Raw genomic sequence first — 24023 nt, 5'->3', positions numbered from 1 at the left:
CAGCAGCAGCAGCATCCTCCTCCGCTCGCCCGGCTCCTCTCACCCTCATCCTCGCCTGCTCGCTGGCTCCAAGGGAAGAACATCTCCCAAGCTTTCCATCTGTACCTTTGCGCTTCTGCCTGGTCAGCCTTAGCCTGGAGCAGAGGGAATATATATATATATATATCTACGTATATTTTTGCGGGGCTTTAATCCTTGTTAGGTTTCTCTAGAGTGTTAATTATGTGTATCACACAAGGAATGGGAAGTGGGAAATGTGGCTGAATTACAATTCTAATTAAGTTTCTGCTGCCGGGTGTGTACTTTGTGTTGGTGAGGCTTCTCTCTTTTTTCTGTCCCTTTTATAGGCTCATGATTTTTGTGGCTTTTTAATTTTTTTTTTTAAACTGTCTCCATAGCATGTTAAGTGTTTGCTCCTCCATTAGACTAAAAGTGCCGTTATTTTGTGCAGGTGTTAACGCCAGTCCTCACCACCACCCTGTGGAAGTAAATTAGCTCTAGAGCTCGGGAAAAAGCCTCTGTGATTTGCAAAATGTCATTTATCTCCTTGTTGAGTAAGAAATCCTTGACTGAGAGAAGGTGGTGCCTGACACCTTCAAGTAATGTGGACTAAATACATCATTTTCCTGTTTAGATGCCTAAGCAAGGGTATGGTCACGATGTTAAAACGTGCAATGGTTAATAAAAAGGCAGCATGCTCGTTGTGTTCAGCACTGGAACATTGCTTAGTATTGCTTTGAATGAATACGGAATAACATACTACTTGTGAATCCATGATGGTCAAACCACAGGTGACAGCAATTAAGTGACTCGAGGCAGGATGTGAATTAGGAATGTTAAAGGGAAATTATGTGACCACAGTTGATAAATTTCACCAATTTCAAAAACGAGACTGTAAGGTTAGTGAAAATAATGAAGACGCACAGCAGACAGTTTCTGTGCTGAAATCTGAGCTACATAAGATTTTCACCCTTCTGACCACAAGAATGACAGACGTTTGAAAAACATGGTTGAACATTTAGGTACAGCACACTGAAAATCCACATCTGGCCAGCAGTTTGAACACTGCCGTAAGTAACATATGGGTAGTGATACATTAGATTGCTCTATAAAATCTCCAATGGAGTTTGAACATTTACAGCTTCTGGGGACATGAGTTTCAGGTGTACAGGGAAGATCATATTTAATAAACTAATATGAGATGTAACAGAGTGCAGTTTTGAGCCTTTTAGGGAAGGCGTACAATATTCTGTTGTACACAGCAAGGGAACCATCTCTGTGCAAACCACAGAACTTATTTTAAGCAAAGATAGGGTCACATGTCCCCTGGGCAACTTCTTTGTAGCAGCCTGTCTCCTCCTTGTCTACTGACTTGTGGGATCAGCATGGTATATATCTACAAAAAAAACCTCCACAAAACCCAAGGTATAATTTTCACTGTATTTGCTTTCTTTTCCTCCCCTTACTCCTTTGCACTGCTGTTGTTACACCTTTTTGTTTTCTTCTTTTTTGTCACGGAGATTTGGTTGTTAGAGGTAGTTTTGCATTACGTAGACATCCAATTCATTTAGTGGGAGAGGTAGGGCAGGATACTGTTACCCTTAGAAAACTATTAAGTAACATCATTTTTCCCTGCTATAATTTTTGTCAACTGATTGTGGGTCTCCAACAGTCTTCTGGAAAAGAAACACCTGTTTTCTATGCCAGCAAAAGCTGCATGGCTCCTTTCGGGTACCTCTTTATTAACTGCTTTGGCTGGCAGAATTCGGCACTGAAACCCCGCGGAGTAGAGCAGTGGCTGGTGACAACTACTCATCGGCTCAGATCTGATGGCTAGCAGATTTCCTTGCGCCGAGAGTCCACCCGCTATCTATTTATGACTCCAACAGATGTTTCTTCTGGTTTAGGCCGGTGGAAACTGTCTGGTCTCTATTTATAACCCAAACTTTACAGCCTTCCCCAATTTACGCTCCTTCTTTCTCCCATCTCCTCTCCTCCTGAGAATAAAGGAAGAAAACTTGAACCTCGTCCGCAGTCTGTTAGTAGCATAGCAAAACTTCTGCTTCGTACGTTCACCGTTCTCCTCGCTAAATCAAAGACAGAGCAGCAGTGTTAATTGCATAAGATGTAATGAAAAACTGGGGTATAGTCTTCATTGTCTTTGTTTTAGTGGCACTGGCAGGCGTTGTTTGACATGGTCTTCTAGAGAGCCTGGTGGGCTCTCCCTGAGCCCCCCGGCTGCACCTCGGTGAGGTGAATAGCCCCCTGCATCTCCCTGCACAGCTCATCCACCAGAGATATGAAACAGCGTTACAAAGGGATGCTTATGCGGGTATTTAGTGGGGTCCAGCCAGCAGCAGAAATACATCAAAGGTAATCTTAAAGAAGGAACCTTTCTTTGGGCTTTGTCTTTTTATATTCTGAAAGGTCATTTGTGAACCAACTGTGCCAAAAAAGGCCTTTCCCCAGAAGTTTACTGTTGTTATTTTTTACTTTTTGATTACAGTAACTTGCTTATCCCCCAAACAGACTAAAGAACAATAAACAAATACAAAAGGAAAAGGAACAGCTCATCAATAACAAAGACCTGCATTTTAAAGCTTTGAGTGTACTGACTCTTACATCTCACTCCAAGCAAAGCAGGCGTCCTGCAGAGAAAGGAATCTAAAAGATATGAAAATTATAAAGATAGTAAAAACAATGTTTGGTAGGGATATTTTAACTTGGTGTGGAGAACTGAGCTTTAAAGTGCAGCATACTGAGGAACATGGGTTTTTTCCCCCCACTGCTGTACATTGTGGAGTGCACAGGGAATTCTGCATTTCAATCCCTGCCAAATACTGCAACCTAGATGAACGCAGAAGGTCTAGCTTTCACTTCAAGTTAAAATTTTGAAATTGGGCAGCTTGGAAGCATTACATGTGGCTTAAAAAACTAAATGGCATCTAAACCTAATCCTTTGAAAACACATCAAAACAGTCTCTTGCAAGAGGCAACAATACAGTCCACAAATCTAACTTATTTCTGTGTTCTTCCTTTTTTCTTTATTTATTTTCAAACTCCGAGTACAAAGAAGACACTAACCATGGATACTGAAACTGTGCAATTTGGTGTAATTATATTCCCCCCCATAGGTTTAATGAAGGACTTTTAAGTACAATTTATCTTTGATAAATAGTCCCTCTGCACAGAATGTTTATTAGATTGACAGCAGAATACACGCTGCAAGCTTTTTTTCCTTGCCACTTATGACTCAGATGAATTTTAATAGGAGTAAAAAGCTTTTATTTGCACAGTAATTTCACTTAAGGATCATATCCTTCAGAAACTGGCAGACACTTGTATGTCTTGATTGCAAAACAGACACTCGAGAGTAAAGGAACACGCATAAGATGTTATTATTCAACTTGTCACACTGCTGCAGTTCTATTTGCAACTTGTGTCATCAAATCTCCTATAGGCATCACCTCCCCTCTCCCCACAGCATACATGCAGGCGTGCATACGTGCGTGCGCATGCACACGCCCCGCACGCTTTACCCTTAGAAAAAGAAACTGGAAGGAGCCCACCGCACTGAACGTAGTTGCTTGTGCAAGGGGGAGAACTGGGCTGTATTTTGGATTGGAAAATGTGAGCGCCACAGCCTTAATTGTCATGATGATGCCTGCGGGAGGCTTGGAGTTAAAGCAGCTTTTTGCATACAAAATGGGGCTGGTTTCCCTCTGCCACGTCAATCGTAGCCGAGGCACATGCTTGGGAATGGGTTCTCAAATCTTTGGGTGCCACTTACAGCTTCTGGGAATATCATTGCGGCATTTTATTACCTTTACTGGGTTGGTGGCAGAGGATCGGTTCATTTAACTGTTCGCTTGTATTTCTGATTAGAAGCAAGTAATTCTAATTGAACGGCTGCACTGTTCATTGTACATAATCTTGTGTGTCCAAACGCCATTTATGGAGGATGATAATCCTCTATTATATTGTTATAATTTGGCTTTGAAAGCTGCTTTTTAAAGATGTCATTGGAGAGTTAATCACCTTTTGCATGTATTTCTAAATACCTTGTTCTACTCTCTACAGAAGCAGAAGGTAGAGTCCCCCTTTACCTTCACCATAAGGATATCGGATTTTTTCTGTCTGTGTAAAAATGAAAAGTAAAGACATTCTATTGCTAATAAAACAATAGCTAATTGTTTTGGAGGAAAACATACTGTTCAAAGCAAGGTGTTGAACTTTACATCAGCAAAATACACATTTGAATTGTAAATGCGGTTCATCCAACGCTTATTATTAAAACCTTTGTTTAAATTATTGATGAAGTGTGGTGCTGGTCTTCACTCAATTGGCCTTGGTGAGGCAGGAGTTTCACGCAGAGACCTGCTGCCATCTACTGGCTTTTTGCACTCGTTTTCGAATGCCCTGAGACAAATGTGAAGGCCATCTGTCTAAGTGCGAGTGCGATGAATTATCTGTCAAAGTGATTACAAGTTTTTAAAAACTAAGAGCCTGGAGCTGAAATTAGTGTACACACATATATGTTTTGAGAAAGGTTTTGTTTAAAGGGAGACTGTCAGACGCTTGAGGGTGATCCTTTTCCATTTATAATTGCTATAAAACATGCTAGAGAAAACGTTTTTTCTCAAGGTAGATAACAGCTGCTGAACAGTTTTTATTACAGATAAAGTATATTCAGCACAACCACAATGTTCCATCATTTTGCCTGTGCATGAAAAAATATAGGTGAAATTGTTTAATATGTTTAATTTGCAAAATCTAAGCAAATTACTAACTTCAAACATTAAATACATGATAAAAAGATATGTTTAAAAAGTAAACATAATGTTTAAAATCAGTCATGTCATTGTAAATCTGGCAGACTCCCAAAAGGTCGATTTCCAATTCAGCGCAGCGCTGGAAATGAATCCCTCAATATTCCTTATCCACTAAAGTATGCAGTAAGAATAAAGATGTGTTAAAAATGTGTATCTCCCCTTTCTACCTGCAGTTTTTAGGTGAATCTGGCATGTCTTTACTGTACTTGAGTCTTCCCTTTTATGTGCTCATTGCTGCAGTTTGGGGTTGCATATTTTTCTTCCTACATCCTGAAAATGAAACTCTGAATAAAGATTTCAAACAGTGATATTTTGTACGCTCCCATGAAGAACAGATAACAGATGTATTATATAAAAACATGCCATAAAATAGTGCAGATTATTGACTGGAATTCACCAAGGTGCAGTTTTCTAAAACGTTCCTCTTCCTATTCTTTAGTACAAATTACAAATACTGACGAAGGTTGCTGCAGAGCTGAGCAAGTACATGCCAGAGAAAGCAGCAGAGGACACCTCCAGCATTTTGAGATCTCCCATGCCTGGAGCAGTGGTGGCAGTTTCTGTCAAGCCCGGGGACACGGTAAGAAATGTGATCTATATATCTGCATTTTCATTATATATTCCACACAAATTTCTCCTTGGTGCAACTGAAACTACAGGTCACAGGGGTTTTTTTAACCTCACCTGTAGAATAAAGTGTGCTGAAGGATGCGTGCTGCTTCTCATTTGAATTATAAAAACTAATAAGGAAGCACAATTCTAATTAAACTGGCTTTAAAAGGACAATTTTCAGCTGGGTACAAGTCCTCAGCTGAAACTCAACAAATAGCTTGTTTTTGTATCACAAATGCCTTAGCAGGGGGAAAAAGTTGTGTGTGTATGTGCATGTAAATATACGTAAGTATATATATACTGTTAGTGCTAGCAAGAGGTGATTGTTGATTTTCTGCCCTGAAGAAATAAAAATATTACTAAACAGAAGGGGGACAGAATAGATATTTATCCCCCCACCCTTTTTTTTTTTAAGAATCCCCATGTTAGCATTTTGCAAGATATATGACTTTCCTGAATTTGGAATACTATGCTGGGAATTCCCAGTCTTTTATGAGAATCCTCTTGTCCTGCAGAAGGAATAAACTTGACATAGAGAAGGGCAACAGAACATGCCGTTGCTGTCCTGGGGATTTCCAGTGCTTCTTACCTCACCTTCAGCTGGAAACGAATGTAAATACAGTGTTTTAGAGTTACATATAAACACCTACTTGAATTTGAGCTTTATATGAAATTCTACCACGTTGTATCGTAGGTTATTTCTAAGGCCAGGGCCCTTATCTCTCATAACCATTGAAAGCAATAGAGTGATGCAGATGCAGGAATATTTGAATCAGATTGTGCAGATTAATTTTAAAGTACTGTTGTCAGTTAGATGATGCCATAAACATGTATGTGGCACTTAGATACAAACAGAAAGCTTTAGTTGCAGAGTTCATAATTTATGGCAGTGAAAGCTAGATTTTCTTGAGACTTAATGTAGAAATGGCATCAGGACCACAGGTGAAAAATGAGCAGTGCATTTACTTTGTGACGGTCATCAGTAGTGCTGGTAAAGTGGTTTGTTTGCTTACCTTTTGCTATGATGCCAATTCTGGTTTTAGAATATATGGTTGTTTCTGTCTGTTTACAGAGAGAAGGGAGTCATCATGTTAATGTAGATCTGTAGGTGCAAATATTTGTATTAATGAAATAAGGACATTTCTGAGAAAACAGAACTAAGTACAGCTGAGTTAAAATTATTAAGAGAGAAATTCTTCTGGCTTCTACACTTAGCTTTCTAGTTTTGTGACCTATACATGCATGCGCACAGTGTTTATACCTTTAAAAACAGCAGCATTCAATTAAAATTAAGCACTCTGTCGTTGCATGGACAGAGAAATCTGTGATTTCTGTATCTAGGCAGTAAGAGTAGCTGAATGAGGGAGATCTTAAGCAAATACATTTTTTTTGCAAGATCTGAAAGGAAATATTTCTAAGGCAAGGGTTTTGAGCCTTTTTAAAATTTGTTTAAGATTTTTTTGAGAAGTTAATTCTGCTAAACGTTACCAGTCTTCTTGCCCCGAAGAATAGTTCTTGTTGTCTTGAAGGAATGGAACCAGTGGAGAAGGAGGCCAGAGCCAAAGGGATTTTAAGTAAATAAATAAATGAATCTCTCTCCACAAATCCACAAGTGGTGCAGTGCATCAGAGCACAAGTTGTTAAATAATGTGTGGAGCTCTTTTTTTTTTTTTTTCTCCTCTTCTCTCCTCTCCTGCAGCTTTTTGCTGGAGGCACTGAGCGGCAGAGCATTTGAACGGCGTAATCTATGTTCTGCTGACCTGAGCTTGTCAATGCTAATTGTGTGGCTTTAATTGCAAAAACACATTTGCGTTATTGAAAAGGGTTTAACTTTAAATCCTTCCTTTTCAGGACTAGTGTCAAAACGTTAAAAAAAAAAAAAAAAAAAGAAAAAAAAAAAAGAAGGCAAGCCGGCGAGCAAGATGAGGGGTAGCATCAGTTATCGGCACTGAATAAGCAGTGGGATGGTGTGATTCAGATTACACGTCTTGGCTGTCCGTCAGAAACCAGCTCGCTCAGTACAGCTGTTGAAGGCATGATGGGCAGGGAACTGTAGCTCCCTGATAAATACAGCTCTTTTTGTTGCACTGCTTGGGAAAAGTCTGGTTTCTTTAGTGGGCTGGAGAAATGGGAATTTAAGTAGCTCCTGTTCTGTGTTTGCAACGGGGCTTGGCGGCTCAAATTCGCATGGCGTGTGAAAAAAAAACAGCACAGCTGAAAAATGGGAGAGCGCAAGGTAGTTGTCCATCCTTCCACTCAGGTGTAGCTGCTGCCAGCAATAAAGCTCTCTGGTTATTAGCTGCTCTGAGGTTGTTTTCTCCTAACCTGTGGTCTATGCTAAATAGCCTTAGTGCAGCCCAGTCCCCTGCTCCCAGAGGGATGCTCTCGGTCACAAGTGGAGCTGGGCTGCTGGACCCCTTCCTTCAGCTGTAACTTTACAAATGGTGAAGAAACTCCTAGAGAGGGACATCCCGTCTTGGTCTGAATGGCCCTGCTTGCAAACTCGTGTTTATTGCCTGCGGTTCAGCTATAGGGCATCACGCCCGGTCAGGTAAAGCATATGGTGTTTGTTAGTCCCTCTCTGTGCGTCCTCAGCCAAATGAGAAGGCGATGCCGATCTCTGCGTTAGTTTTTCCTCACTCAATGTATCATTGTTTCTCCTTGAAGCACAGTGTTCTCATTTGGCCGCTGTTGCTGAAAAGTACTTGGTCTGATGAAGCCCGATAGAAGATGGTGTGAGCATCCTCTACCCAGCTGGTCTGATAAGCAGTTTTCAATTCATTGTTGCCAAAAGATATTGCATATGCAAGGAATTTATTTTCTTTTGTCTGTAAGATGATCTATAGATTTTAGTAACGCAGTGGGGAAGTGCTGTTTGTCATTTAGAGAGAAGCAGAACTTGTGATGCTGCCAGTTTTTTTAGCTTTCTAGTTACTTTCTACTTTATTTTCCTTCATGTGATCAGAAGACTGTAATTAGTTGTCACTCAGTTATTCCTGGAAACACAATGAAGGCACTCAGAAGCAGAAAACAACATAAACAGCAGAACAATATGAAATCTGGCAGACTGGAAAGAAGGTTAATGTTATTTAGGGAAAGAAGATTTAATAAATTTAGCTTACATTCCTCATGATAACACAGTCACATAGTATAGGAATAGCCATTTTGATGGGTGAGGGTGTTTGCCTGTTTATTTTGTAAATTGATTGTTAATGATGAGCGTGCATTAGGAGGAAATTCTGTTTTGGGAGAGCTACTTTCTGGTTCCTCGTGGCGCCAAGGGCAAGAGAAACCACTGGGCTTCCAGGCAAGGATCTGGCTCTGTTTCTGCAGACACCGATGGCAGCACAAGCCAGCCCTGCCAGCACCCAGCAGTATTTTTATGCCGGAGCGTGGAGATGGCACTGCATGTGATTTTAATCTCACCACAAAGACAGCACCGTAAAAACTACTGAAAAAGCTGCACAAATTCACTGCTTTAGAGGGCAGGAAATGGGGAGGCCCTTGCAAGTATTTCTTCTTCGGCTTGGTTGGATTTTCATGGGATTCTGTGCACTGAAACTGCGGGAGCAGGGAAAGCCCAAGATCCTGCCGGGTGAACAGGTAAAGCAACGTTGTCGTACCCTGTTTAAAAACAAGCCACCCGAAGTGCTCCCGCAACTGATTCTGCCTGTGGTAGCGTGAACTGTCCACAGCCACAAAAAAAAGATTTTAACTGTCCCGATTGCCTTGTAGCCTTTGCTATATTTTTACCTCTGAATATAGTTTTTGCTTTTTCAGTTTTCTATCTGTCAGAAATGCAAAGGTGGTGGTTTTTTTTTTTTTTTTTTTTTTTTTGGCTGTATGTTTCTGCTGGTTGTTCTGGTTTTTAAATTAAATTAGGCAGAACAGGTGGCATTTCTAAGCCAGGCCGTGGTCAATAAGCTAACCCCAGTGCTGGTGCCCCAAATCACTTTAATGTTTCCCCCCATCTATAAATATGGAAAAGCAAAGCACCTCTGGGTAAACACCCCAGCGTTACTGACTCTTTGTAGGACTGCGGCCAAAAGAACAAGAGCAGTTAATTATTTTGACCTAAGTTTCTAAATTTCCTCTCCTCTTCCCAATAATTTAAGATTACCCCAGGTTTTGGAATTTATCACCATTCAAACCACTCTTTAAATGGACTTTTCTCATATCAAAATTTCTTACGATTTTGAATTGATGCTAGCGTAGCCAAGGGTATTGATACTGCATGGGATGATTTTTTTTCTACCAAGATGTCATCTATTAAATGTATATCCTAAGGATCTCAGTAGTTTCAAAACTGTGTATCTTGAAGGCTGCTTTTTTAGTTGTTAACTTACAAAACAGATTCCTGTCAGTGATCCCATGTTTTAAAAACAACTGAGGAAGATGTTTTAAGCTGCATTCTAGTTCTTCTGAACTGCGTTCCTCTTCCAGTTCAGCTACATGCACATTATTTAAATGTCTCTTCTTGTTCTTTAGAAAAATAGTTTAAAATATCTTTCTCCACAATTTTCCACTTCATGAGCCTAGGAAAGTTCTTGCTATGGGAAAAGATCTGTTTTGCTTGACCTCTGCTGCTGAGATCCTCACTACTAAAAATGAAAACAAAACAGCTTCCTAAATTCTGTTTCTCACTACATCGCTCAGTCTTGTGAAAGAAAAGGTGTAGTTATGAAGTTACTTGTTGCCATCACCCAGTTGTGTGTTGCTTTAAATATTTGCCCTCCAGACCTCAAAATCTAAAAAAAAAAAAAAAATAAAAAAAAAATTTAAAAAATAATAATCTCTTTCTTCTGATTATACTGGTTGGAATTTATAACAGAGAAATAACAACCAGAAAAAACAGTAAAAATGTATTTGCTTAAGTAACAGTTTCACATTTTATTTAGACAAATAGGGTACTGATAATTTAATAAGATATTCTTAAATTCAAATAAGATTTTTTTCTTGTGTGTGAATTTTTTTTAATGATTATTATTGTTGTGCTTCTTTTTTTGTTTCCCTTTACCTCCTTTCTGTCCTCCTGTTCTTCAGCGATCCCCGAGCAAATATTGCATTTTTCTGTGAAATGGAGTTTGCAAACTTGACCAAATGTGGCCATCAACCTCATGTAATTTTTATGATTCTGTGTATTAAATAATTTCTTGGAGGTGTATTTTTGTGGTGGAAAAAATTTATTGGTAAACAGGAAAATAAATGATTTTCGCAGTTGTGAAATTTCAGGAGTAAAAGCATTCAAATATTTCACCATTCTTATAACATGAGGCTTCAAGTAATAATTATGGTTACATTAAAAGAAATAGTTAACTATAATAATTGCTCATAACGTATTTATGTAATTTTTATATTTTACCTGAATAGAATTTTCTTCTATGTCTTTGTGCAGTTGCACAGTCTTAGATTAGTGTTTGAGTGTGGTGTAATTAAGAATGAAATCCTATTTGGATGTTGAGGTAGAAATAGTCAATATTATCAGAGTTTCCTCTTAGGAGAAAAATACTACCGTCTTTTGGAAAGAGATTATAGATTATTTTTTTTTTAATCGGTGTGCTTTGCCGTTTCGAATGATAAGCAACTTTTTAGCCATTACTGAAAAAGTTGACTGATAAGGATTGATGTGATGGAAACTAAGTTTTGCCTTGGGCATGAGAATCGCCCCAGAAGTGCTCTGCCTGCGTATCACTTCCCCAACACGCTGGGACCTCGGAAGCGGTTGGGGAAGTGTGTTTTGGATAAGTGGGAGTGCAATGACCAGTGCTGATTGCTGTCAGGGGGACATCACTGACCTTTGGTTAGTCAGAGGTCACAAAATTGGAGATGTGCTATCTTCGTTAAAGGAGTGTGGCAAAAAAAAAAAGTTTAATAATGATTTGTCAAGGACTATTAATTGCCCCTAATTATATTTGCAGCTCTGTAGCTCCCATTTCAAAGTTAATTTGGAAGGAAGGGAAAACCTGCACTAATTATTTTACATGGTAATGGACAATGTCAAGGAATTTCAATTGCTGCTCATCCAATTCCTTTTGATTTGTTTTCTTGTTGGATGCTTGCTGCCAGATTGCCAACAAGTCAGAGAGAAAAAAACCCGGGAAGGGGATGATACCAGCGTGGACTAGGTTTAAAAAACAAATAAACAAACAAAAAATCTCAGTATCTTTGTAAGGGTTTTAAATAGTGAATGCATACTTAATTCACTGTTCAGTGGTTTTGCACGACCGTAAACAAGACGAATGTAATTATTTTGCAGAAGCCCTTGTACAAGGGGGGGTAACTGGATTTCATATGGCACCATCTTTCGTTGTCCCTTCTTACGAGGCTCAATAGGGACACGTATCTCAGCTTAGTGGAAATTACAAGGGGTATTTACTGGTGTCTCCCCGAAGCTGAGAAAGGAGATACCAGGAAGATCCAATTCTCTCTTCACTTTTAACCAGATCTAAGATCGCTTTTGCTTAGGGCTGACATTGTTTTTTTCCCCCTTCAGATCCAAAAGCCTTAAAAATGTTATGCATTGGAGCACCTGTGTTCTAAATATAATGGTCTTAAAAATGTAATTGAGGGATTTTCACTTTTGTAGGCAAATCAGCAGGGTTGATATTGATCCATCTTTTTAGGGAGCCACAGTGCACCAGAAGGTGATACTGTAGAGGGCCCCGTAAACCCTCGGAGCCTTCTGTCTAATTTGGCAGAAAAACACAGAATGTCGGACAACAAAAGAACGATCCGATTCCGTAAGAAATCTTTTTCCCTCCCACCACCTTTTCACAAGATTAAAAAAAAAAAAAAGAGAGAGAGGAAAAAAAAAAGACTTAATTTTTTCAGCTGCACACAATGATTTGGTGCTCACTCTTGCATTGAAACAGTTGCTGTCAGAACAGGCAGGAAACAGTTTTCTTTTAATTGCTGAAATCATTCGGAAGTGCTTCATGCACGGCTTCTATACAGCAGATGCTGTGCATTAATTGGCCTGTGTAGGGCTGACCCAGGGTTCCTTGCAGCGGGCCCAATTTTAGGCAGAGGGTTTAAATAGCTTATTTCTTATTTTGTATAACCTGGCGCACATTACGAGTGCGCTTGCACGTGGGGTATTTCATGGTCTGCAGTTTCTAATGTCATGTGGGTTTCAAAACCTGTGTTTCTCTGGTAATGTACTAGCAGCAGGTAAGCTCTAAATACCATCCATCAGGAGCTAATTTTTTATCCAGATACTCCAATGACTGATGAACCTGTCTTTTGTATGAATGTTCAGCACAGGAGAAAGCCATATGCCCCTGGCACTGGTTCCTATGCATTCTTTACAGTTCGTAGCGAGGAGATTCAGAAAAAACCAAACCCTCACATTTACATGTCTTTCATTTATTTAGCAGTTAGCACTTTCTAAAATAGCTCTATTTTTTCTTTTTCTTTTTTTTTTTTTTTTTTTTTTTAACAGGGAAAGGAGATTTAGGTCTCTTAAAGCAATCTGACTACCACTCCTCATTTTCTTTATCAAGAATATTACTGCACACCCTTAATAGGGAACCTTGTTTTGCTACTCCCCGTCTGTTCAAAACAGACCTTAGCCCATTAGAAGGTCCTCCCTTGTGTGGGAAGACCACAGCTGTTACTGTAAATCTCATCCAGTAACTGTATCACCCCCATTTTGTGGCTCTGAAGGATGAAATTGAGAAATGGAATACTGTGCAGTCATCCTTTACATCTCCAATTTTAGGCCTTTGCACATCATTTTCATGCTTTTATTCCAAATCAAACAACATTAGTGAGCAACACCACCCTGTGCTAAATGCCTGGTGTCTAAGGCAGCACCTACGATCTTTGTTTTTGGAGGATTTAGGATTTGGAGGGAAGTTGGGGTTTTGTTGATGGTGGATTTTTTTTTTTTAATTTTTTTTTTAATTCCCTCTTTTCCTTCCCCCTGCCCCCAGATCTTTCCGAATCCTCAGAATTTTTCAGAAGCAGAAGTCCAGACAGTAGCGAGGTGCCTAAGATGGAGGAGGCTCTGTTGTGCCTCCGCGGAGGAAGCGAGAGCTCAGCACAGTTAACAAACACAACTTTAAAAAGGTTTCTGGTTCTTTAAATCCTTCTGAATAAAGTGGATCTAACTTCTTATGAAGGATATTGGGGGCTTTAATCAGAAATAAGAAGTGGTTTAAATCATTAGCACAACAAAGCAAACTATAAGCTTGAAGATAAAAGTCTCAGGGGAAAGAGTCCTCTGAAAATAAATGGGACTTGATAGATTTCCATATCATTTATAACTTCCCTTAATTACACTTGGAAGACTTGCCAGTAAAACTGGAAAATTGGCAGCCTATATCCATTATAGTAATTTTGCCGACCATGGCAAGCAGCTGGCTTTACTGGATTTTATTTCCCATCACTCACAATTAATCATCAGCTGGAGATGTCTGAAACTCCTCAAAACGTCGCAATACTGTGTGACATTCAGGCCTCCTTAAAATGCTAAAATCTGCTGAGTAAATGGGCCGAGTTCCCCTTCCAGCGAACTCATTTTGGTGCGAGGCAGGCTGCCGGTTAATGAGTGCCACTTTGATAATCGGATGCGAATGTGAACCCTGACCCCATGTCAAAGGGGAGGACGCAGCAAGCTGGATAAAAGATAGGGGATTCAGAGCTGCAAACTTTACACCAATTAGACAGGGAGCGGGGGAAATGCATCAGCGCCCGTTGGGTTTATCAGAAAGACTTGCGGGGCTTGTGACCATTTTGGAAGCCTAACATTGGAGACGTCCTGTCACAATCATTAAGTCTTTATCAGATGATGCACAAAAGTCTGAGAAAAGTCTGCGCTATTCATAAGGATCCCTCGGGTAGCGATGCCCTCGGGTGTGCGCTGTCTTTCTGCGTCTCCCCCGTTTTAAAGGGCCCTATCTGTAAGTGCAATTAGTCTTTATGGTCCCTCCGGTAGGTGCAGAAAACAGCTCGGGGTTGCTGCTTCTCAGATTGGGCTCCCGCCCCGTATGGGGTGAGTTGCTTGGTTGGGAAATGACTGGAGACAGTTTCCCTGTCCTGCCCGTAACCTTTCGGCCAGAGGAGATAACAACCACCATGCGGTCCCCAAGTTATTCAGACACTTCTATTGACTGTTCCCAGATTCACATCAGAATTGTTAGCAACACCGAGATGTTAAATACCCTCCTCTTCAATTATTTTTTTCCTTCTTTTTTCCTTTTTTTTTTTTTTTCTTTTTTTTTCTTTTTCACTCAGTGGAGAACAAAGCTGAACAGCTACTTCAAACTGCACTGCGCAGAAATAAACTACTGAAATACAGACTGCAGGTCTAACAGTTAATCACTCGTTTATTTTGACATTCCAAGCAACGTAAAGGTAAATTTGTCTGTAGTGTAACTCTGTGAGAAAGATACCCGAGTTTAATTTCTTTTACGAAAAGGAGCCCTTTCATTTTACTTGGTTCCGGTCAATCAGACTTTTTGTTTGATTTTATTTGCCTGTTTTGACAGATTTGGGTCATCACTGAGACCTCTCTAAATTGAGATGTAAAGATGGTGGTTTACGTTGGTTTGCCATCCACTGAAAGAAATAAATTGCACGGTGAAAACGCAACATTAAAAATGGTCTAGATAAATCCTTAAATAAGTTAGAAAGCAAGAACTCGTGCACATCACTGCGGTTTTCTTTTGCAGGCTAAATAACAGGCAAAAGGATATGTGCAATTATGGAATGAAAGAAATTGGACAATGCCCAAAAGACTGAAAAAGAAGAGAGAGATACAAGTGCCTAATTTTAGGATTTGTCGCTTTGCAACACAATGAGTGGAGCTGTAAAGGTTTAACATAAGAACAGTAATTAAACTTCTGTGCTTTAGTCACACTTTCACCAAGGTAATTTTCAACAAATTGCACATCATCAGAAGTACTGACACAGCATTTTCACACGTGGTACCTGCTGTAAGTGCCTCCTTCCTTCCAAATTAGTAAGACTAGATGATAGCTGGATATTTTGTGGGTTGGGGGGGCGGGGTTCTTTCCTTCCCAGACACCCCTTCCTTTGTCATCAACCCAGCAGGTGTTATAAGAAACATAAAAATTTTATTTTTGAGAAAGAGGGGAAACTGAGGAGGAATTCAGATTCGCGGACATTTCTGTCCCACGACTGCTAATACTTCCTGGCATTTTAGTGCTGTACTTAATGTGTGCAGAGGCAATTCCGTACTTTTCCAATAGATATATTTCCAGAACTCTGTTTAGATAATTGGTGACTGTTTCATTTGCGTGCTGTTCACCTGATGAAGCCATGTGAGTTGAATTGCACTGGGCCTCAAAAGAAGAGTTTCTTGTGCCCGTGAAATTAGGCTTCTCAATTCAGATCTGCTCTCCTTAGCATCTTAATCTTCAGCAACGTTTAGAGGCCCATGTTCTTGGTGCTCTGATAGCTGAGTTTAACCAGAGGCCGGCAAATTTGAAATATGCCATTAAAAAAACCCCATCCAACAAACATTCTTGCCTTTTTTGTTTGTTTGTTTGTTTGTCTTTTGTTTTAAAGAAATAGATATTCATAGCTTTCTCTTAACCCCAGAAATGTCTGGAAAGTTCAGAGTAGGTGGAAGAAAAGCTGAGCAGTGAGATAGGGAGAAGAGGAAAAGAAGCAAGGAAGGACAGAAGGAGCTACTGGGACAAGGCTACCGGTAGAGCAGCAGGTGTGGAAGGATGGAGACAAAAGATGGGGAAGGGGAATAGAGGGGAAATAACTGGGGACAAAGAGCACGTCTTTGATACTATTCACAGAATTTGACACTGCTAATGACTTAAATGCTCGCCTGAAGCTCAGGATGGAATTTCTGCAGGTAAAGTGCTCAGTGTTGGTTATTCTCTGTATCCGGTTGGTACACCATGTTCCCATAGCAAAAGCTTTCCTTGTTTACCCCCGAAAGCCTGTCGTATTGCTGTTGGCAGTCTGTTGGAGAAAGGGTGTGTAAGCACCTTTTAATGTAAGGTCTTTTCTTCTGTCTTGCTCCGAATCCATAGCCAGACATCAATGCTTTTCAGTCATTGCTTGTGCCTGCTGGAGAAAAAAAAGCGCTTTAAATTTTCAGAATGGGCTTCGTGCAAGGTGTATTTGATCTCTGACTTCACTGCTGTCTGTTAGACAGTATATTCCTCCAAAGTGGTGCATGCTTGTCCTTAAATACATACTATTAATTAGAGAAATATATTTGTGTGTATGTATGTATGTCTATAAATTTTGAGGGCACTGGCACATTTAACAATGCGTAAACCAGATCTCTGCAGGTCTCAAATTAATGAAACTTTGACATCAGAGTGAAAGCATCCCAAATTTGCTGGGATAATGAGCCAGTGGCAGACTACATCCGCAAATGAGCCTAATGAAAAGACTTGCAGTGGGCCCTTGGAGCCGGGCATCCCAGAGGGGCATCCCAGATACTGCACAAGTATCCTAAATACCGGCATGTAGGGCCTAGCTCCTCCCTCTCCGGCATAAACCGTCTTCGTGGGATGACTGGCTGATGGCTTGGTTACACGAGGTTCAGATTCTGAATCCCATGTTTTTCCCCTCGTGTATGGGCAGCACCCCCCAACCCCCGACCACCGTAAAGCCTCAAGCGGCTGTTTCCTCTGCGTGGTGTGGTCCAAGAGGCTGGAGGGAGGATCTGGAGGATCTGAATGGGAGGCACAGGGAGCCCAGCAGAGGAAACGTGAATGTTTCCCTTTGAGAGCTATCAGCTGTGGGGAAAACCGTGGGTTTGCCTCCATGATGCCTCCCTTGTAGATGAGAGGTGGTGGTTCCTTGAGGGCACGCTCCCTTCCCTCAGTCCGAGGTCATCAGCCGCCATCCACATGCTGCCACGTGTGGAGGTGTGACTTTCCGCTCAGCATCAGCCCATTGGGTATTGCTGGAGCTTCCAGCCCGGGCTCCCCCGGCCGCATGCCAAGAAAATTTTGGCTTCTGGATCAGGATTAGTATCTGCAGGGTCTGCGCCAGGGAAGCAAAGCAAAGGCTCCCCGGCCAAAACTGCACAGATCAAATTTTGCTCCGGATTTAATGTTGAGCTGTGATGGATGTGAAATGTGAATCGTAGGAGTTGGAGCTGAATGGATGGGATGGGAGAGGAGAGGAGCCTCTCTGGTTTGTCTGGGGTGGTAGTTTTAAGTAGATGATTCCTTTTTCCCCTGTGTTGCTGCTGGTTTCTCAAATGCAAGTGCGGTTTGTGATTGTGGTTTGTAGCGTGACTGTGGAGCTGGCTGACTTGACTTGTGCCACGGAAGTCTTTTTAGCGTTTAATGAACTAATCCCTTTATTTTCCAGAAGAATCATACACACTTAGAGCATTTCAAATCCTCTCTCCTCATTTTGCACTGCTTTAATTCTACCAGGTTTCAGAAGGTCAAGAGATTTGTGTAATTGAAGCAATGAAAATGCAGAACAGTATGATTGCTGCTAAAACAGGCAAGGTAAGCTACCTTGGGTCACTTAAAACCATATGCAACTTGTCAAATAGGATAGAATTTAAAAAGGAAAAAAGGAGGCTTCTGGTTGTTAAGGAATTAAGTCTAATTGTTGCAAGTCTTTCAAAGTGAGGTGTCTTTAATTTTTAACATTTGCATCTGCTGTGAATGCTGTTAAGTAGTTCCGAGCCTTAGATAGCACAGCAGGAAATAGTTTTACTGGCTTCAGAAATTCATATAACTCTTTTTCTCCTAAATGATTTGTTTTCTATGATGTTACAATGCCAAGTTGAATTGAAAGGTGTTGCAGACCATTTCTCCAAATTCCATCTTTCCAGAGAGCAACTGAAGAAGAGAGATCTCTTTGCCAGTTAATTCATTAATGGCAAACAATTTGACATTAAAAAAGCACTCAGAACAAGGCATAGAAAGTGCTTCTGCAGAAAGATGAGAAAAACAATTTTTTCTTATTATTGTGACTGATAAATGTGAAGCCTAGATCTACAAATGTGTTAAGCTTTGCAAGGCTGTGCGTTGCGGTATCTTGCTTCTAAAGTGGGGTTGCAGCCCCTGAGCTGGGACTCTCCTCCTCCTGCCGCACGGGATGTACCAAAACCAGCACTCTGGGGCAGGGAACTGTGACAAGGGCATGCCTTAAACCCCATCCTGTCAGGGGACTGTCAGCCCCCAAATCAGGGTCTCAAAGCATCCCTGTGCCAGATTATGATTCACGGCCTGAAACCATCCTCTAGACACGGGCCCCTGATCTGTCCTTTCCGAAGGGAGAGCAGAGTGGCTCTTGAGGAGTCAGAGGGTCAGAGTCCTTGCCAAAGATCTGGATTATATATTCTTGTATTTCCTAGCGTGTCCAAGCCCTTTTCTGCCTGGGGGTGGGCCCCTCTGTGCTCCCTGAAGCACTGCTATTTTATTATTAAAAGTAGCAAAGCCAACCCCAGTGCGAGATGCCTTAGCCCAGAGGGAGGCAGCAAGGAGCCTGGCTCTCACGCCGGGGCAGGGACGAGGTCGGTCACTGGCAAGATTCACTGAGGTCTCAAGATGGGTCTCTGGTGCCAAGGACTGTTTGTGTGTTTACAAGAAAGGCTTTTTTGGAACAGCACGAAAATCGTCACCGAGGCTGGGACGCAGGACTTGCCCCTTCCAGCGCATCTAGTGCAAAATTGGGTCTCGAGGAAACAAATCGCAGAGAGAGGAGAACGTGCCTTCTCCTGTTGCTCTAACATTGCCACTTTATTATTTTATTTCATGCATTAATTCCTATATAATTTATTTTCTCACTTGATTAATATTTCCCAGCATTTGTTTTTTTCATCTTTGCTTCTTTTGTTTAACCCCTTGTTGCTGCTTTTTGCATCCACTGTTTTTAACCAGTGAGTATTTGTAATTAAAATGCCATTCCCTCTCCCACCCACCCCTTTTTATTTTTAACTTTTACCTTCCCTTTCCCACCAATGTGTCCTCCAACCTCTGGGCCTGTTCTTTAAAATTGTGCTTGTACTTCTCCCGGTAATAAACATCTCCCACTCACTTTCGTACGTAAAACCGATGTTTGACTTATTAATCCTTCAAAGTGGGATTTGAATGGTGCACAGACCATTCTGTGGGCCCGATGTGGCACCTTGCAGTGTCCCCATGGCGTCTCCATTTTAATAACAAGCACGTTATTTGATTCTTAAAATTTTAAAAAGCAAAAAAGTTTTGGGCTGTGCAGAAAGGAAGCTGCTAAACAGAATTTGTCCCCTTCTGCAGTGCAAAGACACGGCTCGGAGCACTAAAACAACTTGGCCCCTCCACAGGAATGGGATGTTTGGCACCGGCTCTTAGTCCGTGTTTTGATGCTTTGAAACCGTGTTTTGAAACTCGGTTCGTTTGTCTTCAGCTGGAAGACGTTCCCATTTTCATTCCCGGCTGAATTCCTTTGCTGCATCAAACCCCATCTTCCTGTTTGTAATTGTGAGAAAAAACAGCTTGTTTTTATCTACTCTGAGTTTACTCCAGCTGCAGGTGGTTTGAAAAAACGAGGGAAAGATGGAGAGGAACTGGCGCGCCTCCCGTCTCCTACGGGACAGCTCAGGGTGGGTCAGAGCGAGGAGCTGGCCGTCAAAAATCACGGGGGAGTTTGAAACACCGGTCAGCAGCAATGTTTGCTGAACCTTGGCTTTGTAGATAAAGGAAAGAAGTAGAATATTTTTCACCCTGCTTTCGTCTCTTAAAAGATTGAGACTCGGGAGTGGGATAGGATTTAGAAACGAAGCCCTTTTTTGTACATCTCATGGTGTCTTTGCCCGTGTGCAGTGTTCAGCTTCATTTCTGGGCCAACCCAGTGAATATTCCTGGGCTTGAGAGCCAGAAATGTGCTTACAGCTCACCTGGCTTTAGGCTATCAAATTCGGACGGGGGCAATAGTGTACCCGTAGTAGCCTGGTATTTCAGGTATGCTGCAGGTGCCCTTTGGGACCCCAAAGTAGCGTTTGGATGACTAAACTGAGCGAACTGCTGAGCAAGGTTTTGACCATGGATTTGGCATGTCAGTGTGAGCTCTGAATTAATATTGCAAGCAAACTTTAATACGCAGCTTCAAGTATTTTCTGGAGCTCCACGTGCTGAAAGGGAATTCAAACACGTTACCGCCTTTTATAGGAGGAAATGAGGGAGTAGTCTAAGATGTTTGTGTTCTAAAATTCAGGAATCTGTACGAGCATATAATTCCTCTACAGATGTAGTTGCGTTTATTTGACAGTGACAGCTCTTTGCCAAGTTCAGTTACGTTAAAGGCCCCAAATTCAGATTTGAATCAATCTTTCTCAGCTGTCTGGGGGTTGAGGGAAACCCGCTTCGTGGCTGCAGTCCCAAAATTCAGTTATACTTTACTTAAAATCTGTAATGCAAGAGATAATGGAATATTTCATTGAAATATCCAATTGTGAGTATTGAAGAGTCAGCCTGTCATCTAAAAGATATAAAAATTTAGTAGTAGATGAGCAGCAGTGCAAACAGGTGGAAGAAAGGTGCTTTTTAAATTTTAGAAGTACCATCCCAATCTGATGTTCAGATCTTCAAGCACTTAAGTAATAAGAAAACCCGCAAGTGTTAGGTGCCTAAATGCCTTGATGGAGTTGGACACGATTTGGTCAAACACTGGAGCAGGCTGCCCACAGGTTGTGGAGTCTCCATCCTCACAGATACTCAAAAACTCAGCTGGACTCTGAGTGCTGGAGGTCCAGCTGGCAACCTCTCGAGGCCCTTCCAACATGATCCTGTGATCCCCGTGGTGGTCGTAAACGTTGTATAGTGGCCATTTACCCTGTGCATGCAGATGTGACACTCTATATAAGTAATGTCAACCAAGCCATTTATTTAACCATTTATTCCTGATTTATTTAAATTTACTTGCTATTGAGGAAGATTTGAAATTAATTCTGTTTCTGTACTGTAGGTGAAAGCTGTGCACTGCAAAGCTGGCGATACCGTTGGAGAAGGAGACCTGCTGGTGGAACTGGAATGAAACGTGGCCTCCACACTGTTGAATTAGCTAAGCCTTTATTATTTCCATCCAGAAAGTAAAATTAAGGCAATTCAACACAGAAGATGGACAGTCCTATGTGCAAGATTTTATACAGTCATATTTATTGTATCAGTGGTTAAGACAGCAAACACAGATGTTAAACCTTGGCAACAGATCCCAGATTTTTACTTCCAGAAATACTTGTACATAACCTTTGTAATTCTTTGATTTTTCAGGATCAAATAAAATCAATAAAATACCATTTCTGCTTTAAAACAGGAAAAGCCTCTTTTAAAAAAAAAAAAAAAAAAAAAAAGAAAAAAAAAAAAAAAAAAAAGAAAACAAAAGCCCAGATCCGGTTCATCTTCTCCACGGCAATATCACTGGTTTGAGGCCCCAGCCAAATTATACAGAATGGTTGGTAAGAGTGAAAAATTAACCACTGAGTGGTTAACTGAGCAGTTTTTCTATGCTCTGCGTAAGCGCTGAACGAGTACTGCCGGTGGCTTACATTCTGATCAGATTTATTGTAATATTTTGAAGCCTTTGTGCAGACTAGGTGTAAATTACAGGTTAGATGTTTTATTTTGCTAGTGCAGACTTTCCCCGTGTATTTTCATTTACAGTGGTAAGGGAAATGTCTTCTTTTATTCAGACTCCATGCTCAAATTCCCACCCCCACCTCCCCCCGTCTTCTTTGAATTGACTACCGGAGGCAAGTCCTTACAGGAGGAGTTGGCACTGTCTTTGAAGCCCCTTGGCCACCCCCAGGGATTGCTAGAGGCACTTACTGTCCCTCAGGCCAAGCCTCCTCCTGAACTCCTACAGGAAAGGGAAACCCAAGTGTCTGGTCTTTTGTTGTGCAGAGGCTCTTACTAAAGATTGTGTGAAGAACTAGGACTGTTCATAACACGTAATTATATCCTGCTGGAAGAGCTGCGTATCCAGTGTGGGAAAGCAGAGAGGGCCTGAAGAGAAGGAAGATTGAAGAGACTTGAGCAGAAGTGACTTGGTCAGAACAGGTAAGAGGATGTATTTTTTTCCCCACTCCTCACTCAGGAGCTCAGTGCCACAGGATGGTGAAGATACCAGAAGTTTACTGGGTTCAGAATGTTAGTGTGTGGTTAACAGAGGCTCCTTCTTCCATTAATTGATCTAGCTCATTAAGTCCGCAGCTGTGGCTCACTGGGCACAGTGGTACCTCCGCAGTCGCTGCACGCCGTCAGCATCACCCCTGTCCCTATGCTCCTGCCTAGGCCTCCGCTGCTGCCCGCTGCTGGGCCAGGACACTGGGCTACTCCTGCCCTTTGGTCTCACCTCCTACAGCTGCTTTTTTTCCTTTTCAACATCCCTCTAAGTCCCCCTTCCCGCCGTGCCTTGACCACTGCCCCAGGGAGGAGGGGGCCTGCTCTCATCTGCTTGCCAAGGATGTGCAGAGTCATGCCACTTCCCAGAAAAATCCCTCTGGCCAGAGGCGCCTGCGCCCTTTACTGGAAGGTGAAGGACAAAAACAAGTCTGGGACAGGGCTGGTGACTCATGGTCAACCAGAAAGGTTCCCGATTCTGCTTGGAAATTCTGATTGAAGAGGCATTTTTCATGTTATTGAGGCGCTGCCAACTACATCACACAGCCAAGGGGGAATAATGTAGTGCAGGGATCTGCTTTGTTAATGAGTTTGCAAAACCCATTGAGATGAGTAAGGAGAGTGTTTGGGTAATACCTGCCCTCCAGGAAAATGAGTGCTTTTGGAGTTGGAGAAACTGAGGCAGAGGCCCTGCAGATCTTCCTACAGATCTCCTTAATGCCATCTTGCCCCTTCCAAAAGGAGCACAGTTCAGCTTCTGCAGGTTGCCCTAAACTAAAAAAAAAAAAAAAAAAAAAAAAAAAATGTACGGTAAAGAGACAAAACATGACTCTTCTACTTTAAAATTACTTAATTGGCCTACTGCAGCAGCACAAGCTTTCTGTCTGATTTTCTAAATGAGATGTGGCTGCGTCTGATAAAGTTTAGGTTGATTCCTCACCCTGTCTCCCCGGGCTGATTCCCTACCCGAGCTCTCCTCTGGCCATCACAGGGCTACTGGTGGGGAAGCAAAAGTACAACGTTGTTCTTAATGGTACCTTTAGTACATTTAATCGTCCTTCGGCTCACTGCGTGGCATACATTCCCTGCTCACATCCCCTTTGGCAGCTTTCTATACTGTACAATCTATAGGTACCAAACAGAAAAGAAAATATAAGGCACAGTAGCATTACAAGAGAAAGCCACGATTTTCCCAGATTGTACAGAAACCAGCACAGTTGGTTGGGTCAGGGGGACAAAACTCTTCTTTCCATCTTTTTTTTTTTTCTTTTTTTTTTTTTTTTTTTTTTCCCAGTGTAAATGTTTCAATAATTATTTTTTATCATGTACATAAAATCTTTCCCCGATAGGATATTCAGTTTGCGTACGGTTGCAAGTTCTGCATTCAGGTGCTTGGCTAGAAGTCACCTTGATAATGGTAAGCGCTCGCAACAGCTGCATCTGCCGTAGCGTGGGGGGCAGCTGAAATCAGGTTTACTTTTCCTGGTCCCCAACACCCCTCACCCCCCCCAAATCC

General features: G+C 41.5%; 1 protein-coding gene across 1 annotated transcript in view; it reads left to right on the top strand.

The window, feature by feature from the left end:
• PCCA (propionyl-CoA carboxylase subunit alpha) overlaps window positions 1–21715 on the top strand; it is a 292639-nt gene extending 270924 nt beyond the window's left edge. Inside the window, exons 22-24 of the mRNA XM_074156847.1 lie at window positions 5272–5412; window positions 17828–17905; window positions 21354–21715. Of these exons, the coding sequence (XP_074012948.1) occupies window positions 5272–5412; window positions 17828–17905; window positions 21354–21422 (288 nt within the window). The 3' untranslated portion in view covers window positions 21423–21715. The remainder of the gene's footprint in view (window positions 1–5271; window positions 5413–17827; window positions 17906–21353) is intronic.
• Window positions 21716–24023: the final 2308 nt, after the last annotated feature.

Source organism: Numenius arquata, chromosome 1 (genome assembly GCF_964106895.1).
Source record: "Numenius arquata chromosome 1, bNumArq3.hap1.1, whole genome shotgun sequence".
Lineage (NCBI taxonomy): Eukaryota > Metazoa > Chordata > Aves > Charadriiformes > Scolopacidae > Numenius > Numenius arquata.
This window is presented reverse-complemented; position numbering and strand designations above follow the sequence as displayed.